Source organism: Thunnus maccoyii, chromosome 12, assembly GCF_910596095.1.
Source record: "Thunnus maccoyii chromosome 12, fThuMac1.1, whole genome shotgun sequence".
In the NCBI taxonomy this organism is placed as follows: domain Eukaryota; kingdom Metazoa; phylum Chordata; class Actinopteri; order Scombriformes; family Scombridae; genus Thunnus; species Thunnus maccoyii.
In genome coordinates, this window is record NC_056544.1 from 26,097,309 (window position 1) to 26,117,758 (window position 20,450).

Below are 20,450 nucleotides of genomic sequence, written 5' to 3' on the forward strand. Positions count from 1 at the left end.
CAATCCTGAAATCTGAGGTAATCTCCTGCATTTCCCTCATGAGGTCGGTGCCAAGGTTCTTGACATTTTCCAAATCATCTTTCATGGAGAATGAGAGGTCCATAAGGTAATACAGGTCGATGGGGTAGTCCTCAGCACGCTTGAATTTCAGATCGAAAGTCTGGGGCTCACCTGAGAGACAAAGATCACACTTTTTTAGGAAAATTTGAGGGATTGTGACCACAGCAGACACATTTTATTAGATTAGACCTGCCTGTACCTCACAGTTTAGTGTTACTACTTGACCAGGTTGAGATGAATCACAGATACAACAACTAAGATATAAAACAGGGAATTTCCAAAACACTGTACAATAAAGTTCTAGATTAAAACATCTCTAAATTTTGCAGTTGTCAAACTATCATCCCTAAAAATCATCACAATTAATTTTAATTAAGTTATTTATCATTTTGACAGTGTGACTATAACATTATTTGAAATATAACAAGGAATCATCCCTTTAGTCTGTGCTTTTGCAGAGCTACGATAAATTGTGAACTTGTGTAAAACTTTTTTTCTTCCATACATCATTTCATGATCAAGAGCAGTGACGAGACAGACTACCCTTTTCCAAAAATGTCTCACAAAGAAATGTATACTGAAATATAGTACTCTCAAAGAAAACTTTCCCCACATGACAGCAGTTTCAACCAGACTGTTCTCCTGAATTGGCCCGAGTACTCAAAGACTCTGCTACAGGTGTTGAGTATTTACCAGATCTGAGTTTCAGGCTGAGTTTCTGGGGCTGGATCTGTGTGATCTGCTCAGGATTCAGTTTCTCAGCCACGTCCTTCTTGCGGTTGGTGACGGGCTTGTCCTTGATTATGGTGGTGCTTCCGCGGGGGTTCTCGATTTTGGACACATCACACTTTCTGGTCTTCAGGGACTCAAGATCATCACAGCGGGCCGACTTGGACTGACCGACAGTGAGGAACTTCTGCAAAATAGAAAAAAAAAAAAAAAGAGGTTGTTGTGAGAATTATTTTAAGTGAAATCTGTACAACACACCTGACTGATTTCCTAAACGCTGTTCCTTTGGCTTTAGCTTTGTTTAAAGTCACTCTGAAAAGATGGAAACCTTGCTATTGTGGGGATCTAACCTGTGACAAAGATGGTCTTATAAGCATCAAGGCCACGTAAAATCAGCCATGCAAGAGATATTTGTCAGTGTATGCAGGTAACCGCAGCGTTGTGGTGCGATCACTAACTGACACAAACTTCCCATGGACGAAGATTATGAGGTAATTTTCATTGGCGATAAACGTGCAGAAACATCTGGAAAGGTGCTGTAAATGTGCAGGAATTTGTATCAGCGGGACTGGCATGAAGAAACATGTTGACAACTTGCAAAGTAACATTGCATTCTGACAAACATGCAACAGGAACAACAGGACTTAAAAATAAATAACAATAAAACCTTAAATCTGTCATTTTCATATCTGCATTTTCACTGAACTTACGACAAAATGAGATTTTTTTAAAAAACTGATCTTGATGCCAAAAGTAACAGTTTATGCAACGCTGCAGATGCAATTTCCAGGATCTCTGACATGATTAAGTATCTAATGGAATCTATGATGAGGTCAAAAAAACATTCTCAACTAATGAGGTCCCTGAAATCAATCCAATTTATGTAAAAACTGCTTTTTGTCTGGTTTGTAGGCCATTGTTTTTAAGCAGGAGGAGACAAGGAGAAACAGATGACCAGGAGGCTCAGCTAAGAATATAGATTGGATGCACATGATATCCCACAAGGCAATAGAGTCGGAGAACTTGAGACAATGAACTCAGTCAAAACAAAAATAGACCTTTGACCTAATTCTTTCAAAACCACATGACACACACACAAGCCTTTTTTTCCTCCCCTGCATTAGAGTGTACACATCAGATAAGATTCATTCAGAAGTTTAAAAAACCACAGATATGCGAGATGTAAGACTCCTATTGTTCTGAGGAACGCTCAGTTTGCAGGGCGAGTGCAGAAAAGAGGAGCTGACGTACAGAGAGAAATTTCCAGTTCTCAGCAGTGGAAATTATACACAACACTGCATGATCTGTGTTGTTTCATACTGATGTGATTGATTAGTAATTTTGGGTCGAGCTAAACATTAATACCCTCTGAGATGATGATAAACTGTGAGTATGGGAAGATTAACTCAATGTAGAGTCACAATTTTTCAAACCTGTCTTAAAACAATTAGTTGCTGTTGAAACATGTTTTTCTTGTTGTCATCATTCCTCCTGTTCATACTGGCCTTTAAAGAGAAGTGATTTCAACATAAACGGGGAACCAAATCTGCAGTCATTGTCATGAGCAGAAATGTTTTTAAAAGTTTATCTGAATATAATATGAGGCTTCAGCCGTCTGAGTTAGCCAAATAAAGTGGATATCTTCCACAGTTTGTCCTTTTGGTAAAAAATAAATTCTCTCTTTGTGTCTCAACGGACAGCGTTTTCCTGTTCAGCTGCAGTGGAACGATCATAACAAAAAGAGGGAATTTGGCACTAAGAAGTCTAACTTTGAAAGATATTGACGTCTGAAGCCTCATATTAGCTTCAGGTAAACTTTTAAATATGTTTTTGCTCGAAATGACCTTATGTGGTAAAATGGGCTGCAACCAAACGCGTCTGTGTTGTGATCATATTGTGATTTCGTAGAGGGTGGATATCAGACAGCAGTCTGATGGAGAAGTACAGGCAAGATTTAACAGGAATGCAGCTTTGTCTTGACATATGCCAAATCGACAAACACACCCAACCCTGAGATATATTTTCAGTTATTCACCGAGAGACTCACCTCAGTTTCAAAGTACTGACTTCTGAGACTCGCTGGACAATCAAATAACCCTTTGTTTTCAACAAATAAATCTACATTAGTATAACGAAACAGCTTTTTTCGAGATGACTAATGATGTTCAGATGTTAAAACACAACATTTTAAGATCTTAAAACTTAATTGATGTAGATACCATGACAAACTAAGTTGAGGCACTCACTGTTCTTTTCACTTTTTGACAACAGTCAAGCAGAAATGTTTGTCATTTCACTGTATTTCAGCTTTTAAAGGTCGAGAAAATACAAATTTAAGCCATACGAGCTCTTCATTTTGAGCCCAGATAAGACTGTCACATTGTGCAATTACTTTGATTTCTGTCACATTGTTTGTCTTGCAAGCTACTGATATGTTCTAGCTGTGAGGGAATGGAAAAGCATTTCATTTTAACCTGAAGTTCATGCTCTGGCAATCTCTGGGATCAGCTAACACAGCTGTGTAGAGCAACCTCGTATACCTCACGTATACTTGCCTTGGGTATATAAAACATTTCATTTAAGAAGATTATGAAACCATAGTTTCCACTAAAAGATAAGAGGCAGTAGCACAGAGGGAGACAGAGTGAGTCTCTTTAATCTCTTAACGCCATATATAACGTTATCTTGCATTTATATATGTGCATGTGTATCTACAGTATATGTATCCAATCGTATAAATAATGACAAAATGAATGTGAAGAAACAAAACTTTTTGAACTCTGCTTTATTTCTAAATGATGATCATGAAATTCATGAATAATCATAAACATATGGCATGAAATTTTGTCACCTGAATCAGTATCTTTGGACTGTATTTATCTGTTTGAAATATACATATGTATAACTATGACCCCATTCTGTTGTACACACGCTTTTTGATATATTTGAATTGTTAAGAAGTGACATTGTTAAAGAATAAGTCATAATATTTATTAGAAATTGTATTCATCTCTCCACATGATGATGAGTAGCAGCTGTGTTTGTTAGCTGTCCTGTGTGCAATTCAACTATTATGCAATGCTGCCAAACAAAACCACAGAGGAAACTCAAGAGTATACCACTCCCACAGTTTAAGATCTTCTCGATAGGATGTTGATTCATATGATAAAATACTTTGGCAGCAGCTTTAGAGACTTTACTTACTTCATCTGCGCACCATCCACATGTCTCGGCAACCTGGATGCATTCCCCGCATGACTGCGCGTTTGCTCTGATGCATATGCTTCCCTCTGCAAGAGACAACCATCAGTTCATTTTAGTCAAGAAGACAAAGCAGTATTTCCATTAGTTCACCAACTCTGATCAGCTTTAGTTTTTGGCTGCTAAACACGACCCGTTCCCAGTTCAGAAAACTGAGTCATGCTGTGAAAAGCTCTAGGCATTTAACCAAATGATGACTTCACCTCGTTAAAATATTTTAAAAAAAGTCTCCCACCATTACCCAACAGGACCCACACTGTCATCAAACCATGAATAAATAAGATTTGAAGAATAAAATAGATGAAAGCAGGGAAGTTTTAATCTATTCTACCACTGTAAAGGACTACAGTATGCTTTAAAACTTGTCATGTCTAAAAAAAAAAAAAAAAGGTAATATTTAGCCCAATGCAGAGAGAATGACAGCTGAAAGTCAAAACATGTTAATCAGTGGACTCTTAAAGTGTAATAATGAACACTGTGGTGACTGGGTTGCACTAGTGCGTCTGTAACAGAGCTGAAAATATGCCACATCGTACGTTAGCTAATATTTTACAGTCAAGATGAAGTAAAAGAGGAATTTGAACATATTCATGAGATTTGCAGGTTCTTACCTTGCTGTGCTCTGCTGCCACAGAGGACCGCCGATAACGTTGCTATCAAAAGTAACCGTATATCCATCTGGAAACAAGAAGAATAAAATAAACTCATTAAAAATAAATAAAACACTGCAGGGATCATTACAGTTTCTAACATGGCAGTAGCTATTTGTTATTTCTTTCAAGAGAATCTACTATCAAATAAGATTCAATAATCACACATACATTTCTCACGCAGCTGTACAGGAAATGTGTAGTATGGTCAGACTTTTGTCACTAGTGTCAGATAGACAAACAGCGTGTGTGTGTGTGTGTGTGTGTGTGTGTGTGTGTGTGTGTGTGAGAGACAATCATGCATTTTGTTTTTCGTTGCAGAGATTTAATGTCACACCAGACGTTTTTTTTCCAATGAGATCCATACTGAGGTATAATCTAAGAAGTGTGAACCAAGTGTGCATAAAAAGTTTGTTTTTTAGCTGACTGATCCAGTGTTAACGTTTGTGACAGCTCCAGACAACGTCGTGTGTGTGCTGCCTCTCAGTATGAATTCACCTGTCTTGTCTTTAAGGTACCCGAGGAGCGTGACCGCAGCTACACTGCAGCCAGATGTGAAGCACCTGGGACCCAGAGCTCTATAAGATATAAAAACCCAGCGTTTCCCATAAATAGGCTCTACTTGGAGCAGCCCATCCAGGTACATCAAGACCTGCCCAGATAGATAAAATACGTCTGAGTTGCATGCTGCAGTAACTGAGTGGAGACTAGAGGCTTCTCTGTACATAGCCACCTAGCTAGCATCTACCGATAGTCTACATGTAAGGCTTTTAGAGGACATGTGTAAATTGTAGCTACATACAATAACCTGGGTTACACTCTCTCCCTCCAAACTGCATGTGTCTGCCTGCATGCTTATCAGTCACGTCCTGCACCACAAACGACAAGTAAATTCTCAAATTGTGGGTAACACTCACTTGTTTTCACTGCATTCAGCAAGTCTCTCTCTCCCTTTCCCACCTGTGTCTGCAGCCTTTTTCTTGTGTTTGGCTTTTGTTTTGTTTTTATGCACCACTTTACAAAAATCTTCTGGTTGCAGCTTCTCAAAAGCCACGATTTTAAGCTTTTTTTTGTGGTATCGTATATGATAGTAAACTGAATATCTTTTGATTTTGGACTGTTGATTGGACAAAACAAGACATTTGAAGACTTCACCTTGGGCTCTAAGATATTATAAACAGGGATTTTTTCACTATTTTCTGACATATCATAGAAAATATAATCGTCAGTTGCAGCCGTGATCCACATTTTCCCTACTGATGCCACTGACTAACACACCTCGTGTCCCCGTGTAATACAACTGCACCACGATGAAAAAAAAAATTCAAAAATACTGTCTTTCTAACGTCTATCATGCCGTGCGTTGCAAAGAATCTACCCAGACGTTGAAGAGAAATACCTCCGTTACTGTTAGGCAGCAGTGGGGAGGAGCAGCTCTCTTTTTGCCTATTCCAAATATGGAGGAATTATTATCCTACACTTAGGTGGAATCAGCTGCCAGTTCATCTGAACTACCACAAACCGCAATTCCTCATACTTGCTTCCTGATTGTGATTTGGAAGCTTTCATGCTGTTACAGGCCTGCGTAAAAAGGTAGTTGGTTATCTCAACAGGGCATTTCAGATAAGTCTCGACAATAGAGACAGAGGACGACAGAGAGAAGCTTGAAGAGACATAATAAAAAAGTGATGTCAAGGAGTGAATAGTCATTTTTACACTTGAGGTGTCTAGCCTTGTCCAGAGTGACTCATAATGAGTCTAGCAGCAGACTTGTAATGACTCTAACAGAACAGCAGCAGTAGATTTAATACCAAGATGGCCAACATTTCAAGCCGCCACAGTGCAGAATGCACACTGGGAAGGAATAACTGAGGCTTTATTAAGCAGTCCTCTGATGCTGCTCTACCGCAGTGAGCTGAGCTGCCCGGTAAAGTCCAACCAGCCACAACATCAAAAACAGAGCTAAAAATAGACTTTAATCAGCGTGTTCTATGCAGGAAAAAAAAAAACTGCAGCCATGGTCACAAATCTATACCGGAAAACAGAGAGAAGTGTGTGTGTGTGTGTGTGTGTGTGTGTGTGTGTGTGTTCCCATATTTGGTCAGACTGTTTCATGCCTCCTCCTGAATCACTGCCATTCCCCGCAACTCCAGTGACACACTTCCTTGACTGTCTGCCCAATCCTCAAACTTAGAAACTCAGGCCAACTTTCTATTTGCCACAGTAAGATACACACAGGAAATAAGGCTGTGTTGACTGTAGCAAAGTCAACAGCCTTGCCCCAAAATAGACTATCCCTGTGTAATACTGAACTCGTTTAAGAAGAGTCAAATGTGTTAAAATTTACACCCCACAAGAAAAGGATGGGTGAGTGAGTGTGACTGTGAGTGATGCAGATGCTAAGCTGGTGGCTGCACGTTCTTCTGTAGATGCCGTGCTGTGGGTCAGAGGGTACAGGCATCAACAAAACAACCACATCCTGTGAAATGAGGTCTATCGATCACGTTAGTGAGTTTCTTGTAAGCGCTTTGGTGATAGTTATTATACTGCTGTGGGTGAGTTTGAAAAAAGAACAGACAAACAAGTGCCTAAAGCAAAAGACACCAGATGGAAATTATTTTTGTTTGTCAATCTGCTTCACTACTTTAAAATATACTTACTAACTAAAACCTGACACAAGGCAGAACTCGTGGCGAGACGAACAAAATGTTCAAAATGCAACATACCCAGCAGGACCCTTAATAATTCAAGTCAACACCAACTGCAAAAGACTTTCTACACCATTAAGGCCCCTCCCAAACATTCCTGAAGACCAGCTTTGTTTGCCGCGCTGGGGCTCATCCTGCACAGGGCTGCAAATTGCTGAGAGTTGACAGATTGGAAAGCATTCAGGGTCTCCGGTGCCTGTGTGCCACATAACGGCATTCGAGAGGCATTTCTGGTAATCATCTTGAGGGATGATTATTTTGAGGCTTGCTTTTATATTTGTCCCCGAATGAAATAGTCTCAGTAAAACTTGAGCCTAACCTACATTTCGACCATCTCAAAATTTAAAAAAATCTTCCTTTATCCGTCTATGAGTAGTGACTTTCATGAATGTGGCTTATGTGGATTCTCACTGCCTTTTCAACTTCAAAGCATGAGGAACAGCTGAGAGCAAATCGACAGGGGTAGCTGAATGGCGGGACATTATAGTCGGTTCCACCCTGCCAACGTCACAGCTGATAAGAGCTGATAGCAACTTCAAGCAGATAGTGTGAAGAGGCCGAAATCCATAAACAGACTGTGGTAAAACTGCTCCTCTGTTCAACATGATAAAAAAAAGAGGACAGTTGGTATGTGGTAAATTCAGCAGGAAGAAAGAGGTCAAAGAAAACATCTCAGTCAGTTAGCCTTGGGTAACAAATGTACCTACTCGTCAGTGTTGAACACATAACTTTGCAATTCTAATCAATGGCCCCTTTTATGCATTGAATGAGGTCTTCCAGTAAAAGTAGTGTGTCTGGGTTGTTCACTCAACCACTAAGTGCCTCCTCAAAGAGCCTAGTGAGATAGGTCTAACTAACGTAAGAGAGTCTGTCTGGCATCTTTTGAAATGACCTAGAAGACAGTTAAATGTTCCCTCATCACATGTACAATTATCCTGACAGTTTATGAGCAAATTTCCTCTTCTGTCTGCAAGCTAACAAGCTCAAGTTTTGTTCCAAGAACTTTTACAAAAATCCTACAAGGAGCTAGATGTAGCAAACTGCCGTTCCTTTATAAGAGGACGGTACAAAGACATGCGTCAAACCTTCACATTTGGGAAGATGGACCCAGCATTTTCGCTCGAAAAATGACTAAAATGAGTCATTCATTATCAAAATAGTTGTATTCTCATCAATTAATCAGACCGTCATTGCAGTTCTAGTTAATTATTGCCAGAAATCTGCATTCGTACAACTCCTGAACAGATAAGTACAGCAGCATGTATCAGCTGCATCTCGTTAATGTTCTGTTTTTAACCCAAACCATGAAACACATGAAGCTACTATAACTGTCCCACATATCAGTTGGGGAAATCAGTTGACTACACATGTGAGGCCATGTCACTTCCTGGCTTGTTTGGGGGGGAGGGGGGGGGGGGGGGGGGGGGGGGGGGCTGTGAATCAGTTATGGGAAACAAACCTGATGGCCAAATGACTCTAGGTGGCAGATGACCTCAGTATTAAATCGTGAACAAAAAAGGAACCGCTGAGTCGTCACCATGTTTTCAAATTCACACAAGGTCTTGCTCACAGTACCTGACCCCCTCTTACTCTCCCTATCGTCAAGCAGAAACTATGGCCTATGAGTAGTCGAGATGACAGACCCGAGAGCCTAATATTTACAGTAACAGGAGTAAACTGTGTCGAATCATGACTTTGTATGGTCAGGCTACAGAGGACAGAGGCGGCAAATGCTGTGTTTGTGGTGCTCGATGTCAGTGTCACGATTTTTCATTTACAATTACACCACTGTTAATAATAGCGGTGGGCTGCTCGGCCCTTTCCTATACAAGTACAGTAACCAGGACAGTGATTTTGTCTGGCATTTCTCAAGTATGGATGTGTGAGACTGTAATAAACAAAGCAGAGTACATGTACATGCTCTTGCAAGTGTCAAAAAAGGAAGGTTAATGTTTTAAAATATGGCTTTATACAAGTGTAGTGTGTTCTGGGCTTAAGAGAGACCATGTTTTCCCCAGTATGTCAGAAAACAGAGATTGATGCTTTTTCCCCAAATTCTGGTTTTACGTATGGTCACAGGCAAGACGTTTTGTGCATAGTATAATAGTAAATCAAAACGTGTGGAAACGTGTGATTCACTTTCCTCAAAAGCAGTGAACAACTCAATCCAGAGCATAGCCCAGCTCTACACACGAGCAGTAGGGGTCATTCACGGGGCCAGACGAATGTTTTATCGAGAGTTTCTCCCAACAGCCGCTGGAAAGAGCCAACTGAAACTCAATCCTCCTCAGCGCTCCTCATTATGGTCCACTGCCTGCCATCAGGTTCAGACAGGTCAGAGGTGTTCTGATTCAATCTGCAGTCTCTAACTACGCCTCAGGGACGACGGGTGTCACGCTTTCTCTGATGTAAATTCACAGAGAGCATTTCTCGGCTCACACATCTAGTTTGTCTCGCAAAAGAATCGACTCCCTGTCTGACATCTCCGCCTACTTGACAGTGGCATTCCTTCGGTGACGTTTCTGTCGTGATGGAGAGGCAGCGGTCAGAGAACAAGCGGAACATCGAATCTGATGGACAGTTTGGGAGAGGATGTTTGAGGGTCTTAAGTATCCACATTATTGACAAAGTGCAACTTCAGTAACAACCAGTATGAATCAAGAATGTGCAAGAATGATGATTCAGAATAATGATTACGCAATATGAGAAATCCTGAGATATGGAAATTTGTCAACCCTCAGGGGTTTTTCAATACAATACTGAGATAACTATCTCTTTAATATTTATGGGTTTGATATGCCATTATTGGCAATGTTGCACATTATGAGCAGGGCTGCTGTATGGGTATGTACATTAATGTGATGCAGTACTTTGATTTCTTAATGTTTAAGGTATTTGAGTCACAGGATTAGCCAAAAACAGACATCGGCATCTTGTTATTTTGTTTGTAAAGGGTCTTTAATTGAATTTCCAGAAACTTTACTATATGAGGACATAAACTGATATATGCATATGCACTCAGTTGCCAGTTTATTAGCTACAATTAATGTTAAATTCACTACAACAATAGCCCTGCAATAAAATCCATCTTAATCCTGTCTTAATGAAGGTTATAATGTTCAGTTTTTGTTCAAAGTGTTTTAGTTTAGTAGGTTTTAACAGTTTGCATGTGCCTGGGTATGTACATTTGCTCCATTTATCAAAGTAGCATGTTGAAAACAAAAAGTTGTAAAGACAAGTAAAAACAAACGCCACAAGGTGGGGTGTGTAAGAAAAAATCCACCCCCATTCAGACACCAGGTTGAAGTTATTTTCATAATCACTAGCTGGACAAACATTTTACCCAGTAAACAAAATACCTAGTCTGCACATTAGTGTAAAGTTCATAATGCCGAGGTGGAATTTATCCGTATCTTTGGTTGTTTGCATCAATGACTGTGATTGGACAGAGAGTTATCGGGCTGTTTTCCACTAATCAACTTCTACTGAGGAATCTTTTGGGGTGTTTCTAATAACTTATCTACCACATTTATATCACTGGGGATATATGGATGTTTCCTCAAAAGAAAGCCCTCAAAAATGATCATGTCACCCTTATGACCCACTGGGTGCAAAGCCATATCCAAAGAAAAAGGATTAATCCTTCACCTAAACCAGAGCTGTGATTTTCCCCAGTCAGAGACAGTTTCCGTGACACTAAGAAACAGGAGGTCAACAAGAGGGCTTTGACTCACTCTATGCAGACATGTGTGATAACTTCTTCTTTGTTTCCTCCTTTGTTCACTGATGGTGTAAGATTGCTTGACTGACTGTAATTAACTAGGGGAACTCACTAAGCAGTGTTTCCCCAAGGTTGACTGCTTTGTAGTGTTGTTGCTAACTTCGGGGCTAAGCCCCTTCGATAGGTGAGTATTTTCTTTGTCTTGAGGAGCTGCTGCATTTAGTAACTGACACACAGCCTGTACTGTACATTTACTGCCACATTGACAACTTAATGCTAAACGTTTCCTCTGCTCCGCTCGTGTTCACGTCATGTTTCTGCCGCTCGCGCAACTACACACGCACATTTACACACACACGCACTGCCTTATTCCTTAACGGAGCTACGCTACTCTTGTACCTTTCACGTAGATGTCCTTTAAAGAACGAAGAGAAGGAGGATGACCAAAGAAAATCCACAATAACGTAGGGTGTTATTGTGCTCGCACAGTGTGCGAGTGAAAATCATTAGTAGCCCGTTGATATTAATGATCATCTGAAATTTTAGCAGCGGCGCTCATAATTTTGCAGCAGCGGTGCGCTGCTGCTGTATGAATATAGGGGAAACACTAATAAGTCAAGTCTGGGGCAGACTTCCTGTTTCCTGCTGGGGAGAGCTTGATAGGGCCACTCTCTAACATTACTACTAATATTACTTACTTATATTATATAATATATATTATATTATATATTGTTAAATTTAATAAAACCACAAAATTGTCCATAGCCGGGGAGTGGTCGGGTAATGAGACTTCCTTAGTCTTTGGGCTAGTATGTTGCTGTTATTCAAGTACAGGAACTGTATTATCTGATTAAAAGCTAAATATGTTTACAGGCTGTGCAATTTATCTGTCTATCTCCTGACCCCCCTGTGACTTGTTACTGGAGTTCGTATGACTTTAAACAGACAAGCCTGATGTTGTGGAAAGGTGGAAAGGTGGAGCAAAGCACATCTGTGAATGGTTAGTAATTCATGCATGCAATTCGTGCATGTTTAGACTGTGGGTGACCACAGTTCAACAAATAGGCCTAATAATGTATCTGCACACGGCTAACTTTATAATCTATTTGCTGATGTAACGGAACATAATTGATCCATGATCCGTATAGATCGGCAAAGTTATATTTTTTAACTTTTTTGAATGCCAACATGACAACTTACAAAACATTAAAACACAGTCAAAAATTACATGTCATTAAATGTCATTAAAATGTGACTATTCTGAACCTCCACCCCCGACTAACATTTTCATAGAGACAGTACAGAAAACGTTTCCTGTTGAATATGTCTTGCTGATGCAAGACTTCCTCCACTGCACACTGGTAAAAACAAATTACAGACGTGTCCAAACAAATGTGATTATTTCAAGGTGTCTGGTAGCCAAATCATCAGTTAAAAAGGTTAAATATTTACCAGTGTGAAAACAAGCAAGTTTCACAATTCACTACATTCTTGACTGCAAAAAAGAAAAATCGAAAAGAAATCATGTGTACCAATTGTGAAAAAGTCTAAGCATTAGCCATCATCTGTTTAGGTAAAAAACAAAACACAACTAATGTGCATGCATCGGACAAACTGAACTGGACTAAACCATCTTCAGCAGATTGCAAAAGCTACCACAACTTCAGTTGGTTTCTCAGTGGTTCTCTGTATCATGCGATTGGTGGTTCACCACACTGTGCAGCACTAAACGTTTTTCTCATGAAAAAAGAGAAACACACATCAATTGACTGCCACATAACTGTGAAATAGCATGTTGTTCCTTAAATCCAGTGTATCATTTGCACAATATCCCACACAAGCCCCAAAAACCAACTGCAAATTACATTCACGACTGATACTACATATTCCCACAAATATTCATGATTTATTGGGCTTTGTTTTTCTTTTTTATTACTACATGATTTTTTTGTTTTGTGTTCTATGTGGATTGTTGTGTGGTAAAAAAAGAGGATCTCTGCACAATAAGTCTTTGATACATTCTGGTTAAGGAACAATCCGAAACACACCGAGATTTATTTTTCCTATGTTCAAACTTCATTATGCACATTTTTTTATGCAATAAAACACAAACGAGTCGCACTCATCACAGTGTTGGTGCCTTGCTTTGTTCAGCAAGCTACATAGCACCAACAATGCCGATTCACTGTTTTATTGCCTTAACATATCCACCATGGCAAGGCTTAATCGGGCTTCAATAAACATCAATTAGCCTACATTTAGGATTAATCTCAACGTAACGTCTTCAAATGCCTTGTTTACTCAAAATTTACCAAAACCAGCCAAACTTGACAAGCTGGAACCAGCAAATGTCTTCAAGGCATCTTTTGCCTGATAACTGAATTAAATGATCAACAAATCATCAAAATTGTTGGTGATTCATTTTCGGTCAATCAACCAATCGATTATTTTACTAATCATTTCAGAACTAGTCTTGGATACATGTAAATATCTAGAACGAGAAAGTTAAAAATTCTATTCAGGGTTGATTAAAAGCACGATAAGTCCATAAAGGGCCATGTTTACATCTGTCCTTTCACTAATATATCTAAAATGTGATTTTAGAAATTGGATTTTATGAGATTAGACAGCTGCACATAGGGCTGGCTGTATACTGAACCTTAATATTTTTTATAATATGACTGAATGTGGAAAACTGGACCAAATGCTGGCGTCAAATGTCTGGTCTTATTACATCATTCTTTGATTTCCATATTCAAATCGTGTTTTTGCCATTTAACATTTGACAAGTATTTTCATGTGTTAAATGCATAATGGTTTTTGTATAAAGTATTCTTCAAAGCAAGGTATTGTAAAATGTGATGTTGAGGTATTGGTACTGAAATTCATTTCCTGTATAGGTGTGAAATTGCTCTTCCACACCTCCTCAAGCTGTACCACTTTTAATTTGCTTTCCTTTTACTTTACTTGTGTCCACTCTCTTTGTTCTCCCTCTCTAACTGTTTACACTGTTGTTTGTTGTGACTGGACTGTGCCAAAGCTACGTATAATTCAGTTACTGATGTAAACCTGATCGTCTCCGTGTTTAGGTCTTAAGATCTAACGGCATAGTGTGCCCCGGATCAGTCACTTAGTGTGTTCTAGTGCACTAAAAGCTAGAAAATCTAAGAAAAACATGCAAAGTGAAAGGTAGTGTTTAACACAAGTCAGCATTGTTCATGCTGGGTGAGTCATTTAGTAGTCCACAAAATGAGTTGGGTGCCCATCCCCCACCCCCAGCTCTGTTTGCCACCCGGTCAGCCAGCATGCCCCACCTGCTGCTGAAAGTCACAGACCACTCTCAGTCCCTTAGGTCCCCAAACAACTCAGCACGACTCTGCATCCATTTCCTTAATTAAACCACACCCAGGCACCACTTTTCTCCATAACAGGCTGTTGAAGGATCAGGAAGAACTCCTCGCTTCTGACTGCAAACAGCATGTTTGAAGGAAACCAAACCCACATTTAAAAGAGTGGCCTCCTTTATCCAGCGCTGTCCAGAGAGATGAGTTTTAACAGGTGAAGTCTGGCTCTTGATCCATGTTTTTGAGATCAGATAAGGGAGTAGAAAGAAGTGTTTTGACTTGAAATTCACATTTTACATTTTAGACATCCGGCTGACTATAAAGGAAAAGCTTTAAATGATTGTATTTAGCTTTAAAATGAAAGCAAACATTTATATTTGTTGCAACCTTGCTTATTAAGGGTGATAAATCAGTTATTAATTAATCATTAGGGTGCTAGTTTCTATTAAGGATGTCAGTTTTGATTTATTTTGCTTTCAACAGAGTGACACCCATTAACCAGTAACGAACTGGTTAATTTTTAAGAAAAGTTGTGTGATGTAGCTTTCATTGGTTAGAGCTGTCCAGCAGTCGGTGGTCAGAGCTAGCTAGTCTGCCCTGCTTAGCTTGACTTTTAGCTCATCCTTCTTCTCCTAATAGTGTTTTTCAATGTGTTAAGTCACAGTAGCTCTCAATGGCATAATGTACTCAGACTCAAGCTACGAATATGAATAATAATACGTATACAAGGCAACCCTGATTATAAGACGAGGACCCCCCCCCCCCCCCCCCCCCCAATCATCTATGTCAGTTGTATTAGGCAGCTTGACATATTCTGTTTCTGCAGTGGAGATGTGGGACGACGCTTTGGACTTGTTTTCACTCATCATGAATTTCCTCTGTGGCAGAAAAACACCTACCACTATAAACAGACTTAAAGACACTCGCTAACCTAGCAACATTAATGCTACAAACAACCCACAGTGCAACACTCTGTGTAGAAGTTGGTTTTACATCAGTACTTAATCCACTTAAAAAGAATAGATGTTGTGAACACGTAGTTCAGCTGTTAGTGGAGTGTGCATGCAAATTAACCTATAGACCGACATGTATACCCTGTCGAAAATATTCTGTGGTTAACCGTCTAACGGTCACATCCCTAGTTTCGATACTAACAATAGGCTTAAAAAAAAAAAAAAAAAAAAAAAAAAAAGAGTGACAGTATCAAAACCACATAGCCCAAACCTTTCAGTGACAAAAAGCAAAGCAAGAACTTAAGTTGACTTATGTCATAATTCTGACATACACATGCATACATACGTTTAACACATGTGTTAAAGTCTGAGATCCATGTTCAAATCAAACAAATCAAACTCTTATCTATGTTACGGACTCAGCAGATACAGCGAACTGATTCCGATAAGAGTTAAATCATGACTGCTGTAATATTTTTTTTACCCTTGCAGAGGAAACTGGCCCTGTTAGGGGTTTATCTGTCATAAGGAGAGGATCTCAAACTCCCCACCCTCGTCGGAGAGATGAGATAACGCATTCCATCTTAACGAGCGCCATACCATACTGTGGAAAAAGTACCTAACTGAAATTTCCATTTCTCGCTAACTTGAACCCAGAGTTCACTCGGTCAGTTAGATGTTGACTGAGTTTGATGACAGTCTTGGCCCTGAAAATGAGACCTTCCCCTCTGCTTGCTTTCTAAAACTGTAAGACTGGTTTGTTTGCATTGAGTCAGAACTCACTGAAGCTGGATTTCATCAGTATGCACCCTATAAATGACAAAGGGCTTTGGAATTAGATCTCCTGCTCACTTTGGTTGTTTTAAATTATTTATTTTACCGTGTCTTTTCTATGTAACTGAATCAAAAACAGATTTTAAGTCATTTATTTTGATATTCTGATTCATAAATCTCTTGTTTTCCATCTTTTTTGTCATTTTCATGCATGTTTTCTTGTACTCTGGTCTCTCTTCGGGGATATGGCTGGTGACTTTCTATATTTTATTACATGTGCAGATCCAAACCAACAATGAACTGATCCTACTTACAAGTATTGTGTGTGTGTCCAAAGCTGGATATATCTTATTCCACTGTACTGTGGACCACTGTTGTTCTCCACAAACTATTAAAAACATGTCAGGGAGCCACTGCGGTACTGGATGACATCATTGCGGAAAGTTTGGGCACATTAGTTTGTTTAGAAACGGCTCCAAAGACTAATAACAGCGATCACGTTTTCAGTCTCTGGACGGTTGTTCTGGGTAAGGCAGACGCCACTGCACACGCGCAGGAATGCACATCTCGTGCATCAGATGTATATTCATACTCGTCATATTGATCAGACTATGACCCAGACAATGTAAATATTTCAAACAGCTTCAGTACAAAGTCAAGAGGTTATGATATGCAGCACAGGAAGCTAGTGAAGTTCTGTAAACAGGACAGCATTATGGAACATATATAGTGCCGTTTTCCTTACAGCCATATCCTTAAAAAAAAAAAAAAAAAATTATAAAAAATGTCCAAATTCCAGCTTCTCAAATGTGAATATTTTCTGGTTTATTTAGTCCTCTATATAGTCAAATAAATTTCTTTGGGTTGTGGACTGTTGGTCAGGAAAAAACACATTTGATGACATCACCTTGGGCTTTGGGAAACAGCGATTTTTTTTACTATTTTCTGACATTTTATGAACCAAACGACTAATCGATTAATATCTAAAATAATCAACAGAATAATCAGGAACAAAAATAGTTGTTTGATGCAGTCCTGGACATTTTCATGAAAATTTCACAGCCTGATTCTTCATTCCTAACAACTGAACTTATTTGTAAATAGGACCTTTCCTGAAGAGCAAAACCCAACACCGGCTATATTCTGTTCCTAAATCTGTGTGTTTTCATGCATCTCATGCTTCCTGCCACTTCTTCTCAAGTAGTTCCACACTATCCTGCTGCGAGGAACTTCCCACATTTTATTATTACAACGTCCCGCTTTGATATAAGGGATGGAGACACACAGGGACAATGATTGACTCAGGATCATATATCTTCAAACATAATCCCTGTCTGGCAGTCGCTGAACAGCCCGTCATCCATGACTCATATCTGACAAGTAAGGTTAAAGGCTTGGTGTTGAGTAATGCCGAATGACCCTTCCTACCGCCCTGGACACTCCTGACTCCTACCCGAGCACTGCTCACTGTGTTTATATGTCACAACAATGTAACTAAGGGAAGTGACTCAGTGATCTACAGGGGAGCCAGCTCCAGTCCTCAGACATGTTCTCCTCTCATGTCTACAATTACCAAGCCTGGTATATATTATCTGCATCCATGTGATCTGTACACTCTGTACCAGATCAAAGACATATGTGTTCACACCTCGATACGGCACCGTTGCTATGTCATTACGATGCTGTCTATAAGCCAAACCAGGCTAGTAATTAAACCAAGGCATTTTATTCCCATGTCACTAAAGTAGGTCTTGCAGCAAGAAGTTGGTGGGCACATATTACTACTTTAACTCAAGCTTCTGCCTGAGATTCACTATGGAGAAGGGGGAAAAGAAAAAAAACACCCCCTCAGGCTATAATTCCTTTACTGGAAGTGAATGAGGCAGGCAAGACCAATCTTGTCTAACATACATACTGCACAGTCAACAGTCGTGAATCAACGTGAGCACGGCTGAACAAGAGACTGTAGATTCTGGTTAACCAATCTGGCCTTGCTGCTCTAAAGGCGTCTTAGTCTTTCTGTATCCTCAACCACAGTTTATGTGGCACGTAACAGAGTTCGACCGGTCTGGGGTCCAGCTGTGGGATATTCTTTACAAGTCGAACTGTGCTTGAATGTTTTGGTTTACAAACGGATGTAATTTGGTTTTGTTCTTCTTGTTTGTTTTAGTAAAAAAGTATTATGTTATAAATTGAATGTACTACAATTACAACCGCTAATGTTAAAGACAGCTGCTAAGACTTTTTGACAAAAGTCTGGTTGGACAAATGGATCCAAATGCTTGGAAATACAATCTTCACTTTCCAGGAAGGGAGAGAAAGAAATCCAAACCAATTTTGAAACCATTACTCATTATTTTAACCAATTCAGAGTTTAAAAAAGCAACCCTGTGGACACCAACAAAGTGCTCATTTTCCTGTCTAGCTAAGTTGATGCACTATTCAACATGTCTCCACAATTTAAAAGCTTTTCACTAAAAGGAAAATACAGAAATTATCTTGAAAGAGAAACATATGACAGTAAAACTTCAGAAAATGAAGCAGCTAGCCATTTATATGTTAAAAGATATTCCAAATAAATCCTGCAGCATTAATTACTGACTAGTATGTCTGTAAATGTGTCATTTAGGGATGTAGGACTACAGGAGTATACTATTTATGCTAAAGTAGATAACAAAAGCACTGTTAGGAAGAAAAGTCACCACAAAATCACAATTGAAAGCCACAGAAAGATGTGTGTCTGTTTAAATATTATATATGTCCCCCAAGCTTTTAACAAGTAAGGTCTGTAAAAGTCTCCACATTAGTTTTGCCTTCAGACTGAGGGTCAACATGATGACTAACTGTTTTACCAGTAATGAATCACACAATTTTAACCACCCCTACTGCCCTCTTTGGTCATGAAGCGGCTCAGTGGCCTACTTTCTGTACAAAGCCCAAATTAAAATATATTGAGAGACAGACTTGAGGTGTAGACTGAAAATAAACCAACATTTTCACATGTCAAGTTTCTAGAAAACCGCACAATACGCTCTATGAGTAAAACAAATGAAACTGTCTTGCGACCGTTAGTTAACGTTAATCCACACCCAAAGTTTTTCCCCTGAAGACAAGCATTCCTTCCTTCTCCCCTTTTGTCGTTTACATTGTGTATTCAGTCGCCCTAAACATGGCAGACCGGTTAAACGTGACAAATGTATGTTAAAAAAACAACAACACTCACCTTATACTGATGATTTAATGTTGTTCCGTTGATTCAGACTGACATTTGCCTCCGAAAAGTGTCCTCTTTTAACGAACTAAGACCGTTACTGAAGCGAAGACTGCTAGCTAAGACTGGTCTGAGGGTCCGCTTTGTTTTAGCTAATAAACCGCACGGCTTCAGCGTGCCACCCACGTAACGTTTCCAGTTAAAACGCGGCTTGGGCTATCTTTGACCTTAAACTTTATTAACAGAGGCTTTATTACAAATCAGATAAGGGACGAGGAGTCCCCGACTCGCCCGAACACGTTACAGCTGCGGCTTTGGTGCTGCTGGTAAGTGGTTTTTTTATGCCTTACTCCCACAAACCTCCTCTTCTTCTAAGTTAGTCCCCGCCTACACAGGAAGTGTGCGGCACGAACAGGGCAAAGGAACAAACACACCGGAGAGCTGTGAACCTGTCCTAACCTCGGATGTGGTGAACAGACCTTATTCGCACCCAAACACACACCTACACACCTACACGCCTACACATACAAGTGAAAATAATATTCAGAGTCTTTATAAAAGTACAGCATGGAAAACCCCACTTAAGTAAAAGTGCATAAATATTAGCAGCAACATGTAGTTAAAGTATTAAAATAAAGTTACTCATCTGATGCCATGTTTCCTATTATCCCAATGTTACTTAAGCCTTTTTTGCACATAGTTCCCAGTAAATTACTGGCATAACCTTTCAGGCACTGCAAGTGATTGTCACTATTCACACATGCAGCTACATTCAGGAACATTTCCGTCTTGCGCCTTTTCACACATGCCATGGCAATGCCGGAATAGATGGGGCGAGGAATAGTCCAGCAGATGGTGGTAATGCAACACTTATGGATGCCAGCCGCAAAAAACCTAAACATAAGAATGAAGATTATATTACTACATTGCATATTTCTCGCCTCAAATGTTTTCACTGTACTGTTTAGCCGTAATATGAGAAACGTTATCACGCGGCCGCCATGTTGAAAACAGAAAGGCCAAAACCAAGCCCCGCCCA

At 39.6% G+C, this 20,450-nt stretch overlaps 1 protein-coding gene across 1 annotated transcript in view; it reads right to left on the minus strand.

Annotated features, from left to right (window-relative positions):
- Positions 1–20,376, minus strand: part of LOC121908668 (integrin beta-1-like) — a 31,495-nt gene extending 11,119 nt beyond the window's left edge. Inside the window, exons 1-5 of the mRNA XM_042428882.1 lie at positions 19,424–20,376; positions 4,662–4,728; positions 3,994–4,079; positions 754–976; positions 1–171 (exon numbers count right to left, since the gene is read on the minus strand). Coding sequence (XP_042284816.1) covers positions 1–171; positions 754–976; positions 3,994–4,079; positions 4,662–4,728 — 547 coding nt within the window. The 5' untranslated portion in view covers positions 19,424–20,376. The remainder of the gene's footprint in view (positions 172–753; positions 977–3,993; positions 4,080–4,661; positions 4,729–19,423) is intronic.
- Positions 20,377–20,450: the final 74 nt, after the last annotated feature.